Source organism: Loxodonta africana, chromosome 13 (assembly GCF_030014295.1).
Source record: "Loxodonta africana isolate mLoxAfr1 chromosome 13, mLoxAfr1.hap2, whole genome shotgun sequence".
In the NCBI taxonomy this organism is placed as follows: domain Eukaryota; kingdom Metazoa; phylum Chordata; class Mammalia; order Proboscidea; family Elephantidae; genus Loxodonta; species Loxodonta africana.
Genome location: NC_087354.1, coordinates 43,164,935 through 43,185,669, shown reverse-complemented (window position 1 = coordinate 43,185,669; position 20,735 = coordinate 43,164,935). Strand labels below are relative to the sequence as shown.

At 39.5% G+C, this 20,735-nt stretch overlaps 1 protein-coding gene across 3 annotated transcripts in view; it reads left to right on the top strand.

Annotated features, from left to right (window-relative positions):
- Window positions 1–10,944: 10,944 nt before the first annotated feature.
- Window positions 10,945–20,735, top strand: part of BBS4 (Bardet-Biedl syndrome 4) — a 42,628-nt gene continuing 32,837 nt past the window's right edge. Inside the window, exons 1-2 of one of the 3 annotated variants that reach the window (XM_023552894.2) lie at window positions 10,945–11,131; window positions 16,684–16,735. In XM_023552894.2, the coding sequence (XP_023408662.1) occupies window positions 11,108–11,131; window positions 16,684–16,735 (76 nt within the window). In that variant the 5' untranslated portion in view covers window positions 10,945–11,107. Of the gene's footprint in view, window positions 11,132–11,184; window positions 15,291–16,683; window positions 16,736–20,735 lie in introns of those variants that run through there. The other 2 variants (XM_010593732.3, XM_064267295.1) reach the window with 2 other exon arrangements.

Below are 20,735 nucleotides of genomic sequence, written 5' to 3'. Positions count from 1 at the left end.
CCGTAGAGATGTACAAGAATGCCCACAATGCCTGGGATATAGGTCTGTCCACTGTCCTGCCTGACTCTTAGCCTTTCGGAGTACCTCTGATGGATTTATGAGCTCTCCTGTCTTGCCTCCATTTTGTTAGGGATATCTTGAACTTGGGAGGGGCCCCACTTGTGTGCGTGGGTGGGTGGATCTCTGCCAGCTCTCTATTGTACATTCCCATTTCTACATTTGGTATATTACTTCCCTATACTTGTTTAGGAAACCCTGGTAGTGTAGTGGTTAAGTGCTATAACTGCTAACCAAGAGGTTGGCAGTTTGAATCTGCCAGGGGCTCCTTGGAAACTCTATGGGGCAGTTCTACCCCGTCCCATAGGGTCGCTATGAGTCAGAATTGACTCGATGGCGGTGGGTTTGGTTTTTTTAGGTAAACTTGTTTAAGATCCAAGATGTAAGATTAGTGAGTGGGTGCAGACTTCTTCTGTAGATTTGGGTCCTCCAGATTCTACTGTCATGCCAGTCCCCATGGGGTTATTAAAAAATTTGCTAAATTTCAGCTGGTTTCTCTTTATTCCCCCTATTGTGGATTCTTCTTTGTAGCATAGTCCAGCCAGGAGTATGAGCAGTCATTTGTCTCTTCTTTCCCACGAAGGACTTGGCACTTTCAGTTGTATAGCTCAATTTTTTATTTTCTAGCTAGTCTAGCCTTTTTTGTTTTGCTTGCTAGGGTGGGAACTATGTTCTCTTATGAGTTCTACATCCAAATAAAAAGTAAATTCTAGTAATGGGAGCTTAAGAATGTTATTAGTAGGGGAAATAGGAGGGTAGAGAGGGTTAGAGACTGGCAAAATTGTCACGAAAGGAGAGACTGGAAGGGGGGAGCAGGCTGACTCATTGGGGGAGAGTAAAAAAAAAAAAATTTTTTTTTTTAAGTGGGAATATGGAGTAAGGTGTACATAAGCTTATATGTGACAGACTGACTTGATTTGTAAACGTTCACTTAAAGCTCAATAAAAATTATTAAAAAAATGTTTTTAGTTAACAACAATGACAAAATAATAAAATTAAAGAAAAATGGTTTCAGTTACGTATTTTATTAACTAGTTTTTTAATTAAAAAAATTCATGGATAATACAAAATTAAAATTTTATATAGTGGTACCCAATGAAAAGCTGATCACATTCCCGTCCTAGGCCCTATTCCCCTAGATTCCAGCCACAGAGACAAACATCATTATCGGTTTTTTGTGATTTCTTCTAAAAATTATATTTATAAAATGTACATTTAAATATTTTCCCTTTTAATTTTTTAAAAGCTACGTAATCACTCTATATTTTCTACATTTGCTTTTCCACATAACTATTTGACCATCTTGAGGTCTTTTACAGGCTGTATAATATGCCCTAGTATGGATATACTTTGGCTTATTTAAACAGTCCCTAGTAATGGACATTTGGGTTGTTTCCAGTATTTTGTCATAAATGCAATATATGCCCACATTCGCCATTAAGTACATCTGTAGTATCAAGAAGTGTGTATATTTAAAATGCTACATGAAGGCCCCTGGAGCTTCATATTATTTTATTTTTATTTAAAAGAAAATTTATTGTGCATTAGGTGAAAATTTACAGAGCAAATTAGTCCCATTCAATAGTTTGTACGTAAAGTGTTCCATAACATTGGTTTCATTCCCCACAATACGACAGCACTCTCCCCATTTCTGTCCTAGATTCCCTGATTCCTTTTGTCCTGACTTTTTATCCCTTCCTGCCTTCTCATCTTTGCTTTTTGACAAATGTTACCCTTTTGATCTCACATAATTGATTGTTCTAATGAGCCCATTCCTCCTGGGTGTTATTGTTTATTTTAAGGACCTGTCTCCTGGATTGACTTTAGTTACAGTTCAGAAGGGTGTCTTAGCACCATAGTCTCAGGGGTTCCTCCAGTCTCTCTCAGACCAGTAAGTCTGGTCTTTTTTGTGAATTTGATTTTTGTTCTACAATTTTTTCTCCCTCTGTTGTGATCCCAGTCAGAGAGGTCGATAGCAGTAGCCGGGCACTATCTAATTCCTCTGGTTTTGGGGTCATGTAGGCTGTGGTTCGTGTGGTCCATTAGTCTTTTGGACTAATTGCTGTCTTGAATCTTTGGTTTTCTTTACTCTCCTTTGCTCTGGATGGTAAGAGATCAACAGATGTATCTTAGATGGCCAATCAGAAATTTTTAAGACCCCAGATGCTACTCATCAAAGTAGGATGCTGAACTTTATGGATTAAGTTGTGCCAGTTGATGTAGATGACCCCCAAGTCTATAGTACTTTGCCTTTAAATCTAGGAACTTCATCCCATGAGAAATTTGGTTTTGTCTAAGAAGTTGCCCTGACTGTGGCTCTTGTGTACTCTATTGTCTATAGTAATATATAAGCAGCACCTACAGTTATGTATGTAGAAATATCTATGACCTAACCTGCAGGTGGGTGTGTTCCCTTACACCCTTCCACACCTCTTGGTGTACCTATCAGTTTATGTATCTAGCTATAAATTAGTGGTTGTTAATACTATTGTTGCAGGGTTGTCTATGCTATCATAATTGCCATTGTTGCCCTTTGTTCTTGCATTCCTCTTAGTGTCCTCCCATGCCTTGGTCCTGTTTTGTTGATTTCCCCCATATAGTGTATTGTCTTTCCCTTTGCCAATATTAACACATGCCTTGTATCTATTTGGTAATTTTCCGTCCCTTCCCCTCTCATCCCAGGTAACCATCAAAGAATTTCTTTCCATGTTTGTAAACCTTTTCTTGTTTCTTTATGATAGTGGTCTCATGCAATATTTCTCCTTTTGTGACTGACTTATTTCACTCAGCATAATGTCCTCCGAAATTCATTCATGCTGTGAGATGTTTCATCATTATCCTTTATCGTCGTACTGTATTCCACTGTGTGTATGTAGCACAGTTTGTTAATCCATTCATCTGTTGATGGGCACTGCTTAATATTATTTTAAAGTAGCATTTCCAAAACTGCTGGCTGGGCTCTAAGGAACGGTGGTATGGGTTTGGGGAGGATTGGACATTTCAAAAGTGGCAGAAGGTGCTAGAGAGTTGTCTAGCAGGTGTGTTAGAACAAAGCTAGCTGTGGACCTCAGGAAAATGCGATGACATTAAATTTTTTAAATGTAAAAACTCAACTACAACTCCTTCTTTATGCACATACTAGGGATGTTAAAAAGTTACTAATGCCTGATTTCTCCCTGCCTCCTCAGCCCCCATCACGAGGAAAAGACATAAATACCATTTTGTTTGGAATGCCTTGGCCAGCTATATGATTTGACTGATCCTGATGATGATCAAGGAGTTTTTCTAAGTGAAATGAAGACTGCAACATTCTTTATGTGATTTCTGGGATTTTCCTGTGAAGATAGTATGTATTATGAAGAGATTTTTCTATTACCAAAACTCTAGCCAATAGAATTCAACAACATATCAAAAAAATAATTCATCATGACCAAGTGGGATTCATATCAGGTATACAGGGATGGCTCAACATTGGAAAAACAATCAGTGTAATCCATCACATAAATAAAACAAAAGAACCACATGATCTTATCAATCAATGCAGAAAAGGCATTTGACAAAGTCCAACACCCATTTCACGTTAAAAACTCAGCAAAACAGGTATAGAAGGGAAATTCGTTGACATAATAAAGAATATTTATACAAAGCCAAGAGCCAACATCAATCTAAATGAAGAGAGTCAGAAAACATTCCCCTTGAGAACGGGGCCCAGACGAGGATGCCCTTTATCACCACTCTTATTTAACATTGTGCTGGAGGTCCTAACCAGAGCAACAAGGCAAGAAAAAGAAATGAAGGGCATCCAAATTGGTAAGGAAGAAGTAAAAGTATCCCTATTCGCAGATGATATGATCTTATACATACATAACCCCAAAGAATCTACAAGAAAACTACTGGAACTAATAGAAGATTTCAGCAAAGTATCAGGATACAAGATAAACATACAAAAATCAGTTGGATTCCTCTACACCAACAAAAAGGAAATCACCAAATCAATACCATTTACGATAGCCCCCAAGAAGATAAAATACTCAGGAATAAACCTAACCAGAAATGTAAAAGACCTATACAAAGAAAACTATAAGACACTATTGCAAGAAACCAAAAGAGACCTACAAAAGTGGAAAAACAACCATGCTCATGGGTATGAAGACTCAACATTGTGAAAATGTCACTTCTACCCAAAGCGACCTACAGATACAATGCAATCCTGATTCAACTTCCAGTGGCACTTTTTAACGAGATGTAGAAACAAATTGCAAACTTCATATGGAAAGGGAGGAGGCCCCAGATAAATAAAGCATCACTGAGAAAGAAAAACAAAGTGGGAGGCCTCACACTACCTGATTTTAGAAATTATTATACTGCCACGGTAGTCAAAACAGCCTGATACTGGTACAGCAACAGATACATAGACCAATGGAACAAAATTAAGAATCCAGACATAAATTCATCCACTTATGAACAGCCGATATTTGACAAAGGCCCCAAATCTGTTAACTGGGGGAAAAGATAGTCTCTTTAACAAATGGTGCTGGCATAACTGGTTATCCACCTGCAAAAAAATGAAACAAGACCCGTACCTCACACCATGTACAAAAACTAACTCAAAATGGATCAAAGATCTAAATATAAAATCTAAAACAATAACAATCATAGAAGAAAAATAGGGACAACACTAGGAACCTTAATACATGGCATAAGCAGAAAACAAAACATAACTAACGATGCATAAACACCAGAAGAGAAACTAGGTACCTGGGAGCTCCTAAAAATCAAGCACTTAAGCTCATCAAAAGACTTCACCAAAAGAGTAAAAAGAGAACATACAGACTGGGAAAAAATTTTGGCTATGACATATGCAATAAGGGTCTAATGTCTAAAATCTACAAGATACTGCAACACCTCAACAACAAAAAGACAAATAACCCAATTAAAAAATGGGCAAAGTATATGAACAGACACTTTATCAGAGAAGACATTCAGGTGGCTAACAGATACATGAGGAAATGCGCACGATCATTAGCCATTAGAGAAATGCAAATCAAAACTACAATGAGATACCACCTCACCCCAACACAGCTGGCACTAATCCAAAAAAACACAAACTAATAAATGTTGGAGAAGTTGTGGAGAGACTGGAACACTTGTCCACTGCTGGTGGGAATGTAAAATGGTACAACCACTTTGGAAACCGATTTGATGCTTCTTAAAAAGCTAGAAATAGAAGTACCATACGATCCAGCAATCCCACTCCTTAGAATATATATTACAGAAATAAGAGCCGTCACACGAATAGATCTAGGCACACCCATGTTCATTGTAGCACTGTTCACAATAGCAAAAAACTAGAAACAACCTAGGTGCCCATCAACAGATGAATGGATAAACAAATTATGGTACATGTGCACAATGGGAATACTAGCAACAATAAGGAATAATGATAAATCCAGAAAACATCTGGAGGGCATCATGCTGAGTGAAATTAGTCAGTCACAAAAGGACAAATATTGTATGAGACCACTATTATAAGAACTTAGAACCAAAAAACAAACCCATTGCCATCAAGTCAATTCTGACTCATAGTGGCCCTATAGGACTATAGAGTAGTTCTACTATAGAGTAGAACTGCCCCATAGGGTTTCTTTTTTTTCTTTTTTTAAAATTTTTATTGTGCTTTAAGTGAAAGTTTACAAATCAAGTCAGTCTCTCACACAAAAACTTATATACACCTTGCTACATACTCCCAATTGCCCCATAGGGTTTCCAAGGAGCACCTGGTGGATTCGAACTGCCAACCTTTTGGCTAGCAGCTGTAGCTCTTAACCACTATGTCACCAGGGTTTCCATAAGAACTCAAGAAAAGGTTTAAACACAGAAGAAAACATTCTTTGATGGTTACCAGGGTAGAGAGAGAGGGAGAACAGAATTCTCTAACTAGATAGTAGACAAGAATCATCTTAGGTGATACTCCACTGGTCTCACCCCATTGGGAGCAAGAGAGAATGAAGAAAACTAAAGACACAAGGGAAAAATTAGTCCAAAGGACTAATGGACCACAAGACTCAGTCCAGCACAACTAAGTGGTACCCGACTACCACCACCGACTGCTCTGACAGGGATCACAATAGAAGGTCCTGAATAGAGCTGGAGAAAAACATAGAACAAAATTCTAACTCACAAAAGAAGACCAGACATACTGGCTTGATAGAGACTGGAGAAACCCCAAGAGTATGGCCCCCAGACACCCTTTTAGCTCAGTAATGAAGTCACTCCTCAGGTTCACTCTTCAGCCAAAGATTAGACAGGCCCATAAAACAAAATGAGACTAAAGGGGCACACCAGCCCAGGGGCAAGGACTAGAAGGCAGGAGGAGACAGGAAAACTGATAATAGGTAACCCAGGGTCGAGTAGGGAGAGTGTTGACATGTCATAGGGCTGGTAACCAATATCACAAAACAATACTTGTATTGTTTAATGAGAACCTAGTTTGTTCTATAAACCTTCATCTAAAGCATAATAATAAATAAAAGAAAAAAATAGAGTCATCTTAGGTGAAGGGATGGCCCACATATAATACAAAGAAAGTCAGCACAACCGGACTAAAGCAAAAGCTAAGAAGTTTCCTGAACAGAACCAAACACTTTGAGAGACACAGTAGCTGGGGCTGGGGTCTGGGGACCATCTAGGTCAACTGGCATAATAAAATTGATTAAGAAAATGTTCTGCATCCCACTTTGGTGAGTGGCATCTGGGGTTTTAAAAGCTCTGTGAGTGACCATCTAAGATGCATCAATTGGTCCCAATCTGCTTGGAACAAAGGAGAATGAAGAACACCAAATACACAAGGAAAATATTAGCCCAAGAGACAAAAGGGCCACATAAACCAAAGATTCCATCAACCTGTGACCAGAAGAACTAGATGGTGCCCAGCTACCACCAATGACTGTCCTGACAGGGAACACAAAAAATGGTCCCCGACAGAGTGGGAGAAAAGTTTGGAGCAGAACTCAAACTCACATTAAAAAAAGACAGACTTAATGATCTTGACTGAGACTGAAGGAACCCCCAAAGCCATGGCCCCCGGACTCTCTGTTAACCCTGAACTAAAACCATTCCCAAAGCCCACTCTTCAGACGAAGAGTAGACTGAGCTATAAAATAATACTCATGAAGAGTGTGCTTCTTAGTTCAAGCAGATCTACAAGACCAAATTGGTGACTCCTTTCTGGAAGCAGGATGAGAAGGCATGAGAGGACAGGAGTTGGTTGGATGGATACAGGAAAACCAGGGTGGAAAGGGAGAGTGTGCTGTCACTTTATAGGGATTGCAACTAGTGTCACATAACAATATGTATATAAGTTTTTGTATGAGAAATTAAGCTATAAACTTTCACCTAAAGCACACACACAAAAAGAGTACAAAAAATACAATAAGACAAATAAAAATGATAACTATGATAAAGCAAACTCTTCCTTTGTTATTTGCATGGAAAAAGAGGACATTAAAACAAGAGTTAATATCACAGTGTAATAAAGAAAGCCACCATAAGAAAACCAGTAATCAGGAAACAAAGTCCAAAAATTTCAGTAGGTTGCATGAAATCTTGTTCTGTGATCTTGGGAGGAGCTGTGTACTTTGACACCATCTGGTTCTGGCCACAAGGGTGTTTGAACTTCAGTTTAAATCCTTCAGTAGGTTTAACAGTCCAGGCAGGGGCTTCAGCTTTCTCAAGTTGGGATAACCCTGCTTCCACTCCCCTCCCCCCAGAAAAACCCTAAACGCATTGCCGTCAAGTCAATTCTGACTCATAGTCAGCCTATAGGACAGAGTAGAACTGCTCCATAGGGTTTCCAAGGAGTGGATGGTGGATCTGAACTGCCAAACTTTTGGTTAGTGGCCAAGCTATTACCCACTGTGGCACCGGAGCCCCTAATTTGGGATAAGCAGATCCAAATTTTAACCTCCTATAATTTAGCAGCACAAGGGTTAGTGACAAAGACCAAAGACAGTCCTGTCCAATGAGACTCCAGGGAATCTTGTAATTGGTGCCTCTTTTAGTATACACAGTCACCTGGTTCAATAGTAGGTAATTTTTGTATTTCTAAATTTTGCCTGTCAAAAGCTTGTTTGATTCAGAAAAGGTGCTCTTTAGAGTACTGAATCAAAGACTGACAATATTTAAATAATTCTGGTTGAACTAAATTAGAATCAGAATAAGATGAAAAGTAAAAATGAGCCATAGGTCTTCCAGTAATAATTTCATGTAGGGTTAATTTATGTAACCCAATGGAGTGGATCTCAAATTTAGAAGGACTCATGGAAGGACCTTAGTCCAGGATAAGCTTAAGGACTCAGAAAGCTTGACTAATTGAGTTTTTATTATTTCATTAGTTTTTTCTACTTAGCCCATAAGATTGTGGATGGTAAGGGCAGTGAAATCTTTGATAAATACGAAAAATCTTACATATTTCTTTAATTACTTGTTCAGTAAAATGGGTTCCCCTGTCACTGCAATGAATTGTAGGTTCTCCCCAAGTGGGGTTATGTTTTCAAGAAGTTTCTTAGCTACAAAGGTTGTAGCTGCATGGTGGCTAGGAAAATCTACTCTATGTGAAAATCTGAAAATCATCACTACTACGTATTTGCAACTATTTGAAGGTGGGAGCTGGATAAAATCTAATTGCCATTCAAGCATAGGTCCTGAAGGTAATGAGCATTTCCCAGGTGAAACTTTAAAAGGTTTGTCTGGGTTATAGCGAGAACATATAGAGCAATGAGAGGCAGCCTCAAAAAACTGTCCCCACCAATACTTCTTTTTCTGTCTCAGGACAACTTGGGTAGTTGGGACAGAAATTTGACATTGCAATTCCTTATTTTGTTTAGTTAATTTAGCAGAGAAACTATTTTACTCTTATCACATATTCTAGATACTGCAAAATACCAATTAAAATAAGCATCCCATTGTTTTTGTTCCATTTGCGAGCCTTTCTTTTCTAGTTTACTGCACAAAAAACTCTGTTTAATTATGGCCACATATTTTTTCAGACTGTCCTTAGAAAGACTATGCTAAGCAGCAGGTACAAGCAGGCAGCAGAGCCACAGTGCTTGTCCATATATCAGACAGGAGTCCCAGAAGGGAATTCCATATAGCCCCTAGATATGGCATTTCCCTTTTTAAAAGAAGGTTCAAGTTTGTTCAAAGTTTTAGACTCTCTGACTGGACAAAATCTTATGGAGCCTGATATATCACAAACTTGAAATCCTGTAGGACAGCAATTTGCCAACTGGCCCAGAACCTCACACTACTGCCACTAGCAGAGGCAAATTCTTGCAAGAACAAAGCCAGAACAAAATTAGACAGATTCTTCAACAAATCTCAAAGAGCTCAACACAAGAAAGCAGAGCTTGGAATTTGAGAGGCTTTACTCTAACTACTCCCCAAAATTTGTGGAGACAGATGAATGCAATGAGCTCATGTTGGTGACAGAGCTCAAGGTCCTCAACCTCTTAGGATCACTGAAGATAAGGCCCCTTTGAATCCTACTTCCAACACCAAGGAATGTCGAAAAGGAACTGGAATCCCTGTTAAAATTAAAGCAAAGAGTTTCATTAAAGGAATAAAATGATTTGGATTGGGCATCACTTTGTGAAGGTTCACAAAAGTGCTCCAGTGAAAGGAATTTTTCACAGAGTTTAAGTACAGAAAGTCCAGGAACTTACAAGGAACAAATTCTGATTGGTTGACACAAAATAATGATTTAACAGGCACCAGACAATTGCAAGATCCCTTAAGCATTGTTTTGTTAATCATAAAGTTTCAGTTAACCTCTTGTTAACCTATGGATATCTGGAGGGGCAGCTTGAGTGTGTATTCTTCCTGGAATAATGCTGTGAGAGGGAGGGGAGAGACCGCAGCCTTCCTGAAGTGTTCTGGCTTAGCTGACTTTTTGAGATTCAGCTCAGAATGAGGAGTAAATAATGGAGTCCGGCCTACATCTTTTGCAGAAAACTCTCCTCATGCCAAGCACCTAGATTTTTGGGGCTCTTTCATAACTCTACAGTTGGTTCTCTGGGTGCAGGAACTCTGTATGTTTTGTTCATCACATAATTCTGGCACTTGTTGAATGAATGAGGTTCAGAGAAATGACTGGCTGAGGTATAATCAAGACCAGAACTCATGTTTGACTCCCAAGCCCACAGTTTTCCCAGGATAATACAGTGAAGAAACTTAAGCATTTAATTCACCACATCTGGGTCCAGATAGGTAAAGGAAACTGGGGTATGTGCTGCAAAGTAAGGACTGTGCCAAAACAGCCAACAAACGCTTATCTTAAGTCGGAGCCGCTACTCATACTCATTTCATTGCCATGTAGGAAAGTACGCCTATTATCTGCTCTTCTATTTATCCTGAGACTGGGTTTCTGGCATTCTGATGAAACCTCATGATTTTAATATATTTCCAAAAAGCAAGACTGTGGCTCAAACACAGCGTGTTTTCAAACAGGCATAGATACTAATGGGAGGCCGATGAGGCGAATTTGTCTGCAGGATATTGGCAGCTAAGAAACGAAGAGGTTTTGTATGTAAGAGTAGATGAGACTCTGCCATAGGCCCGGGATTGGGGGGCGGGACTCCCGGATGGAGGACTGCAGTAAACGCAGAGCGAGGCCAGAGCAGGGCAGCGAAAGAAGGCCCGAGAACTCCCAAAGACTCGCTGCAGTGCTAGGTGAGGCTGGCCATGTGCACTCGCGCGGCCCAGGGTTTCTCTAGCAGCCTCCCGACTTTAGTGTGGGCGTTAGGAGATGCCCAGAATAAAGGGAACGACTAGGTCCTTCAGAGCCAAGCCTCCAGTAGGGTGGACCCCGACCCCCTCCCAGCTTCCTGAGCTCTCTTGGTCTCCCAGCCGCAGTCTCAGGCTCTGCCACCTACTTCCTTTCCTGCTAGGCTACCCGCCTCATCCGCCGCCGTCCCCAGTCCCACGACTTCCGTTTGCCTAGTCGCCTTGGAAACAGTCGATTTCCGGTCGCGCAACAGTGGGCGGAGCCAAGATGGCCGAGGAGCGACCTGTGACGGTGAGCGCTGTGATTCTCCGTAGAGTCCAGGCCGCCAGGCAGGGCTGGGCAGGTCAGGGCTGGGCAGGGCCGGGCCAGGCCGGGAGGCGAGACAGGCTGGCCAGCGCTGGGCCCTGGCTCCGGGCCTTAGTCCCACGCAGCCGCTCCTGAGGCTTTGCGGAGTCGGATCCTGAGCTGCTCGGGGTGGGTGGGGCGACGCGATCCCGCTCCTGCTCCCCCAGGGTCTGGTCAGCCCCGACGGGCCCGAATCTGCTGCGGCGGATCCCTTCTAGCACTCTGGTCCCCCTTGGGCTTCGCTGGGCTGAAAAGCGAGATTTTCACCAGAAATGGCTCTTTTCCTAGCTCCGTCTTCTCTGTCTCACGTGGTTTGGAATGGAAGCAGTACTGCACATGAAGAGACAAGTTTTTGTTAATCCCCTGGATTAGGAATTTAATTTGACAAAGCCTGCACGTTTTCATAGCCACTGCCTTCTGCCGGTGGGGTGGGGCCGGTTTTCTCTGTTGTGATTGAGAAAAGCACTGTTTTGGGATTCATTGGAGGCTAAATTAGGTGTTGATTAAACTCTACGGAGCTGCTGATACAGAGTAAAAAGTAGCCCAGATAAATTCAGATGACCCAGTAGTAAGTGGAAGTAATTTGTAAAAAGTCCCAAGTGTGAAACCTTTATCTGTCTACCTTGCTTTAGTGTATTGGGCTTCAGAGCACGTTCCGCCTATTTGTTAGGCTGATTTCAGAATTTATTACCCTTGGAAAAAGTCCCTGGAAGACATCAAACAAACAAACAAACCAACACCAAACCCGTTGCGGTCGAGTCGATTCCGAGTCATAGTGACCCTAATGGCCAGAGTAGAACTGCCCCGGAGAGTTTCCAAGGAGCGCCTAGTGGATTCGAACTGCTGACCTTTTGGTTAGCAGCTGGAGCTCTTAACCACTAGCCACCAGGGTTTCCGTAGGAGGTAATAAAATAGCAGCCTTTGGCTGAGTGATGGGAGATCTCCCAGTATAACTGAGTGAAACTAACCCAATTTGGATCACACAGAAATTCTAATATGCTACCAGGCAACTTACGGGTTATTACTAGTTCCTTAGGGAGGAAAATGGAGACCGATAGTTATATTTTGTACAAGGATATATAATAAATTGTTTAGAGTTCTACAAAAAAGGGGGGGGGGGAGCACAAATAGCTCTGTTTTAAGTTGAAGAAAGATCTTAGATAGCCATGATTTAGAAATTCTTTTATGACTCCCTAATTCACATTATATGAGATATTTGTATGAATAAATGTCTTTTCACCTGTAAATTAAACGATTAAAACCTTTCGGAACGGGGTGGGGGGAATAAAAAACATTAGCACTGCATTGGCTGATCTGGCTCAGATACAGTGCTCCATGAATATTTGTTGTGTGAATAAATAACCATACATAAAAATGAAGAAAGAACCAAAAAATAGAAGGGATTTATTCCATGTGTATCCCAGACTCTGAATGAGGTTAAGTGAGCTGATAGAAATCTTTCCATTTCAGAATGTTCTGGAAAGTCTTTTGAGGAAAAATACTCATTTAAATTATTATAATTTTTGTAGCTTAAAAAAAAAATTTCCACTGTGGCTAAATATATGTAGCAAGAAATTTCAACAATTTTTATGAGTCTGGTGACATTAATTACATTCATGATGTCATGCAACAGTCACCGCTGTTTCCACGTTTTTCATCACCCTTAAAAAAAAAAACAAACCGAAAAACTATACCCCTTAAGCAGTACCACCCTTTTTCCCCCTTCCACCCAGCCCTGGTAACCACTGATGAACTTTGGCCTCTATGATTATAACTTATTTTAATTCTACTTTGTGCAAAAAGTAGGGAATTAATCATGAAGCTAGAGGAGACGCTTTTTGAACTCTTAAGATTTTTTCCTTAGTATGTTCCCCAAAGTAAACAAACAAACAAACAAACAAAAAACCCAGTTAGGTGAAAAAAAAAAGTTTAAGTTCTTTAGTGTTTTAAATACAGCTTTATTGAGGTATAATACACATGCCATAAAATTAACCCATTTTAAGTGTACAGTTTGATCAATTTTAGTAAATTTATATAGTTGCACAGTTGTCAACACAGCCCACTTTAGAACATGTCCCTCACTCCAAAAAGTTCCCTTGTGCCCATTTGCACCCATTTTCTATTCCCAAGCCAGCTCCTGCTTGTCTGCTTTCTGTCTCTATAAATAAAAAGCCAAAGCAGTTGCCCTTCAGTCAGTTCTAACTCATGGTGACCCCATGTGTTGCAGGGTAGAACTGCACTCCATAGAGTTTTAAAGGCTATGACCTTTCGGAAGCACATTGCCAGGCCTTTCTTCCAAGGTGCCTCTGGGTAGGTTCGAACCGCCAACCTTTTGGTTAACCATTTGTGCCACCCAGGAATTCCTATAGGTTTTCTTTTTCTAGAAATTTCAAATAAATCATATGACATGTAGTCTTATGTGTCTAGCTTTCACTTTTGTTTTTGAGGTTCATCTGTGTTGTTACGTACAGCAGTAATTTGTTCCTTTCTAAGTAGCGTTTCATCGTATGGATGTATACATTTGTTTATACATTCACCATTTCATGGCTATTTGGATTGTTTCGTGTTTGTGGCTATTATGAATAATGTTGGTATGAATGTTGGTAACCAGCCTTTCTATGGACATGTTTTCATTTCACTCGGGTAGATTCCTAGGAGTGGAGTTGCTGAGTTGTATGCGAAGTGTATGTTTAAGAAAACACCAGCAATGGTTTAAGAAAATAGTTTCAAGTAACAAAAGATTTAAGAAGAAAATTGCTTCCTAAGATTTGATTTAATTTTATTTAATTCAGTACTTTTACTCTAGTAATTGGTGCAAACCCCCACAAACACCACAGGGAACAACAGTGTTTTGTGGGCATGGGTTTGAAAACTTTTTTAGGCATTGGAAAGGCAGTCAAGAATTTTAAGTGGCGAATAACACCATCAAATTTATGTTTTTGGCTGGAAAGATCACTTGATGTTAGAGGATGGTATGGAGAGAGGAGATATGTAATGGTTAAAACACAGATTCAGATTAAAAAAAAACAAAAACAAACCCGTTGCCACCTAGTTGATTCCAACTCATAGCAACCCTGTAGGACAGCATAGAACTGTCCCATAGGGTTTCCAGGGAGCGGTTGGTGGATTTGAACTGCCAGCCGTTTGGTTAGCAGCTTAACACTTAACCAGTGTGTCACCGGGGCTCCAGATGCAGACTGCCAGAATCCAAATCCCAGCACTGTTGTTTATAAATTGGATGAGCTGGGACAAAGTACTTAATTTCTCTGGCCTCAATTTCTTCATCTGTAAAATGGGGTCAGTGATTAGTACCAGCTTCATAGGGGTTCTTTTTTTTTTTATTGTACTTTAGATGAAGGTTTATAGAACAAACTAGCTTCTCATTAATAGTTTGTAGTTAGAGTATTTCTAGTGATTTTTTCTCTAAGTGTTTTAAAGTTTTACCTTTTCCATTTTAGTCTTCAATCTGTCTTAATCAAATTTCATTTTCCTGATGAAGCTTTTTCCCTTAACATCTATTTTGTCTGATTTTAATATTGCAACTTTGGTTTTCTTTTTGTTTCTGTTTGCCTGGTATATCTTTTTGTATCCATTTGCTTTTTAAATTTTTTCTCATGTTTTAGATGTCTTTATACAAATAGCACATGTTTAGATATTTTTAAAGCCATCCTGAGAATATGTCTTCTAACTGGAGAATTTTCTTTTTTTCCTTCTCCCTTACTTCTTTTTTACGGCTGAGTTTTTTTGTTTGTTTGCTTTTCCCCCGTTTAAGTCCCTCTCCTAGTTTGAAAGTTATATACTCTATTTGTCTTCCTTTAGTGGTTAACAAAGAAAGTTTAAAGTTTAAATTTAAGACATTTAACTTAAATTACTTAATTTATAAAACTCGCTTTCATACTTAATTACAAAAAACTTAGTACTGTTTATTCTCATTTGAATAATACAGGGACTATTGAATGTTTTATCTGCGGGTTTATGCTGTTGTTCAGTTTTGTAGTTCTTTGTATTTTTCAATTCAACATCACAAATTTACATTACTGTTTTTTTTTTGTTTATTTAGTCAGTCAGCTTACAGAATATTTACATGTTACTCTTTTTCTTCCTGGTATGTATCTTTTAAAAGTTTATTTAGTACGTGTCTAAAAACTTGCAAATTTTATTTGTCTGGAAGTCTTTCAATTTACCTTTGTTTTTTAAAGTTAATTTTGATGGGTATGAGAGCCTAGATCAGGGGTCAGAAAACTTAGTGTGTAAAAGATCAAATAATAGTATTTTGGGGTTTGTCCAGTTTCCAACACAACTAAACTATGCCATTGTGCGTGAAAACAGCCATGGACAGTATATAAATATAGGAGCATGGCTGTGTTCCAATAAAATTTCATTTCTAGACCCTGAAATATGAACTTTATTTAATTCTCATATGTTACAAAATATTTTTATTTTTCTCAACCATTAAAAAAATATAAAAAGACATTCTTAGCTCACACAGTGTATTAAAAAACAGGCTAAATTTGACCCACAGGCCATAGTTTGCTGAATCCTGGCCTACGTTAAAATTCATTTTTACTTAGCACTTAACACACGGAGTGCATTGTCTTCCATTTTTAGTTGTTGAGAAGTCAGCTCTCAGTCCAACTGTCCTTTTTTTGTAAGGTAACATGGTGATGTTTTTTTGCTTTGGCTGCTTTTAAGAACTTTTCTTTGTCTCTAGTGCAGTTCCCTATGATGTATCTAAGTGTGGATTTATTTATATTTAATCTGATCAAGATTTGTTGAGCATCCAGAATCTAAGGATTGGTGTCCCTCATTTTTCTGGAAAATTTTCAGCCATTATTTTTGCTTACATAGGAGGTTGATACAAGAAGAATCTATTTGAAGGTTTTCTGTGAAGTGGGAGAGTAAGCTAGTATCTATTATGTCTTAGAATTTAGTGCTAGGTAACTTCTATGTAGATGACCTCGTAAGCTTCCTCTTACCAAACAGTGATCGCTTTTTTGGTTTGACTGCTGAAAAGTATAGCAGTAAGTATAATACTAAAATGAAGTGTCTGAGAACTTAGTACATTTATTTGTGCATCTTTTACTATATAATTTTTTATATATTATAAATAAGGAACTCTGGTGGTGCAACTGTGAAGCATTTAGCTGCTAACCGAAAGGTTGGCGGTGGCTGGTGATCTGTTCCTGTAGAGATTACAGCCTCAGAAACCGTATGGAGCAGTTCTGTGCTTCACATGGGGTTGCTATGAGTCGAAAATCGACTTGATGGCACCCAACAACGATGTTGTAAGTATACATTATACATTATTAATAGTTCAGACAGCGAAAGTACAACTTGACACTTGGCTTTTAAACTATGTTCAGAATAATTCTTTGTACCTCTGTGAAGTTCATGGATTCATTGCATCTTTGGTGAGCCACTGATTATTCCTATTATTTGAACGCTCCTTTAAGGTAGCAGGGTATATGGTGCTTTAACGTAGACTTCTGTCCTTTCAGAGAACTCAGCCTCCTGCATCTGTTGAATCTCAAAAACCCCGGCTGAAGAAAGGTCTGTATAGCAGTTTCATTGTATGTGCGTGTTTGTACAGATTTCCCTTTGCCTGTTTGATTTTTCTATTCTATATTCATTAGAGCTTTTAAAATCTGAGTGTTAAGGAACAGTGGTAATACGCTCTTCTGTATTGATTGAAGTTTTTGTAAAGTACGTATTATTTTTAAAAAGTTATATTCTAAAAATAAACAGGAAACCCCAAGCTAACCTGTAACCCAACAGTTACTTTTACAGGAATTTACTGTAAACCAGTAAGATTGCAAGCATAAATGTTTATTTTGATGTTCATATTAGTAGAAATGGAAAATAATAAATATCCAACATAAGGAATTAGATTATTACTCCCACAAAATGCAATACTGTATAATCATTTAAGAATGATATAATAGTAATAAATTTATTGATGTTTAGCATGTATTGTTAAAATAAAAAGCAGTTTTAAAACTGTGTATGTGATATGATTTGTTTTTATAGAATTAAAAGTTGTAGAAATTGAGAACATTACAGATATTTTGAAAATATGTCATTTTCGGTACTCTAGAAGACCATTCCACATATGTGTGTATAAATATATATATTGTTGTTGTTAGGTGCCATAGAGTTGATTTTGAGTCATAGCAACCCCATGCGACAGAGTAGAACTGCCCCATAGGGTTTCCTAGGCTGTGATCTTTATAGGAGCAGATGGCCAGGTCTTCTCCCATAGAGCTGCTGGGTGGGTTCAGACCACCAACCTTTTGGTTAGCAGCCGAGATGAAATTTGTAATTCTCATCTAGTTTATGATACATGGAGACCTGGTAGCACAGTGGTTAAGAGCTTGGCTGCTAACCAAAAGGTCAGCAGTTTGAATCCACCAGCCACTCCTTGAAGACCCAACAGGACAGTTCTCTTCTATTCTGTAGGGCCACTGTGAGTTGGAATTGACTCCATGGCAAGAGGTTTGGTTTTTGGTGTTTTTTATGATATAGAACATCACCAGCACCCCAGAGGCTTCCCTAATGCCCCCTCCTAGTCATTAATCACTCCTACCAAAGGTGGATATTTGTGTCTAATAACTTTTTGCATACATATCATATGGTATATGATTAGTTTTGCCTGCTTTGGAACTTAATATAAATGGAGTCAAACAATATGTACTCTTTTACGCCTGGCTTCTTTGCCCAAAATAATGTTTGTGAGATTCATCAATATTGTTGCGTGTAGTTTTTTTTTTTTTTTTTCATTGTTACATTTCATTGTAGGGCTGTACAACAGTTTATTCATTTTACTCTTGATGGACATTTGAATTGTTTTAATTTGGGATATTGTGTATAGTGCCACCATGAAGAGTCTTGTACTTGATTTTTGGTAAGCATATGTACCTAGAAGTAGGATTGCTGGGTCATAGGAAAGGATATATTTAAGTTCAGTAAATCTTACCAAACGATTTTCTGAATGTTTAGTATAATACCGTTTGTGTAAAATTAAAGAGTATAAACATACACACACACACAAGCATGTATAGGATATGGATACACACTTAGGGTATGTATATATTGCATGGAAAAAAAATCCTACTTGTCCGACACCAACTGCTGGGAAAATTATATCCTACGTATCACACCACCTATGTTGATCAATCCAAATCAATTTATTATCGATTCAGTTCCCCTCTTTTCCACTTCTGTTCTTATACAAGCTGCATATGCAGTATTCCTTTTTTTGTCCCTAACCATCTGGTGCTAGGTCAGAACTCACAAGATAAAGGGCCCAGTCGTCCAGACTGTCAAGTCTGCCCAAGAATTCAGACACTAGATGCGAGCTTGGGAGTACTCATGAGATCCTCACGTGTGACCTGCTGGATACAAATTTGGAGGTTCTCTCCACCCCCTTGGGATACCAGTCGTAGGTCAGGCGTCTCCAACCCCCTCACTTTTGACGTGCTGGCTCCCACTACTCTCTCAGGTTTGACAATTTGCAAGAATGACTTAACAGAACTCATGGAAAGCTGTATACTTATTTATTTTTTACATTTGTATTTTTTTTTATTGTGCTTTAAGTGAAAGTTTACAATTAAATCAGTTTCTCATATAAGAACTTATACACACATTGTTATGTGACCCTAGTTGCTTTCCCTACAATGTGACAGCACACTCCTCCTCACCACCCTGTATTTCCCATGTCCATTCAACCAGCTTCTGTCCCCTTCTGCCTTCTCATCTCGCCTCCAGACGGGAGCTGCCCATTTAGTCACATGTATCTACTTGAGCCAAGAAGCACACTCTTTACCAGTATCATTTTATGTCTTACAGTCCAGTCTAATCTTTGTCTGAGGAGTTGGCTTTGGGAATGGTTTTAGTTCTGGGCTAACAGAGTCCGGAGGCCATGTCTTCTGGGGTCCGTTCAGTCTCAGACCATCAAGTCTGGCTTTTTTTTTTTTTACTAGAATTTGAGTTCTGCATCCCAGCTTCTCCTGTTCCATCAGGGACTATCTGTTGTGTTCCCTGTCAGGGCAGTCATTGGTGGCAGTTGGGCACCATCTAGTTCTTTGAAAGTGGTATACTTATGATTACAGTTTCATTATAGCAAAAAAGATACAAATGAAGAGGTGCATAGGGCAAGGTCTGGGAGCATTCCTAATGAGGAGCTTCCATGTCCCAAAAACAGATCCACTGCCCTCCTATATGCGCCAGTGTCTTTCACCAGGAAGCCCATAGAGAACCTCCATTGGGGCCTCATTATGTATGATTGATTGAATCAGCTCTCTGCCCCTGAGGTTGTGCTGATATCAGTAGGTGGGTCTTTCTGGCCTGGCCATCCCTCACCGAGAATACATCACATTAGCTTAAACCCTCAAATATGGTCTGGAGGCCTTATCACAGACACTTGAATCACTGGGGAAATTCCAAGGTTTTAGAAGTCATCTAAGGAGGAGCCCTGCTGGTGCAATGATTAAGCATTTAGCTGTTTGCTAGATGGGCAGTTTGAACCCAACAGCTGCTCCATGGGAGAAAAGACCTGGCGATCTGCTCCTGCAAAGATCTCAGCCTTGGAAAACCCATGGTGCAGTTTTGTTCTGTCCTATAGGGTTGCCTTGGGTTGGGATCAACAACTCCATAGCACATGACAAAAGCAACAGAGAGTATTTCTTAGGAATCAGAGACAAGGGCCAAATTCTTTGGGTAAATGTAAATTCTTCAACACATATATACACATTAAAAAAAACTAAGCTTGTTGTCCTCCATTCGATTCTGACTCATAGCAACCCTGTTCTGCAGAATAGAACTGCCCCATAGGGTTTCCAAGGAGTGGCTGGTGGATTTGAACTGCTGACCTTTTGATCGGCAGCTGAGCTCTTCTCATTATTGTTGTTGTTAGGTGCCATGGAGTCGGTTCCGACTCATAGTGACCCTGTGCACAATAGAACGAAACACTGCCTGGTCCTGCGCCAACCGTAAATCGTTGTTAACGCTTGAGCTCATTGTTGCAGCCGCTGTGTCAGTCCACCTCACTGAGGGTCTTCCTCTTTTCCGCTGACCCTGTACTCTGCCAAGCATGATGTCCTTCTCCAGGGACTGATCCCTCCTGACCACATGTCCAAAGTATGTAAGATGCAGTCTTGCCATCCTTGCTTCTAAGGAGCATTCTGGTTGTATTTCTAAGACAGATTTGTTCGTTCTTTTGGCAGTCCATGGTATATTCAATATTCTTTGCCAACACCACAATTCAAAGGCGTCCACTCCTCTTCGGTCTTCCTTATTCATTGTCCAGCTTTCACATGCATATGATGCGATTGAAAATACCATGGATTGGGTCAGGCGCACCTTAGTCTTCAGGGTGACATCTTTACTCTTCAACACTTTAAAGAGGTCCTTTGTAGCAGATTTGCCCAGTGCAACGCGTCTTTTGATTTCTTGACTGCTGCTTCCATGGTTGTTAATTGTGGATCCAAGTAAAATGAAATCCTTGAAAACTTCAATCTTTTCTCCGTTTAAGCTGAGCTCTTAACCACTCCTA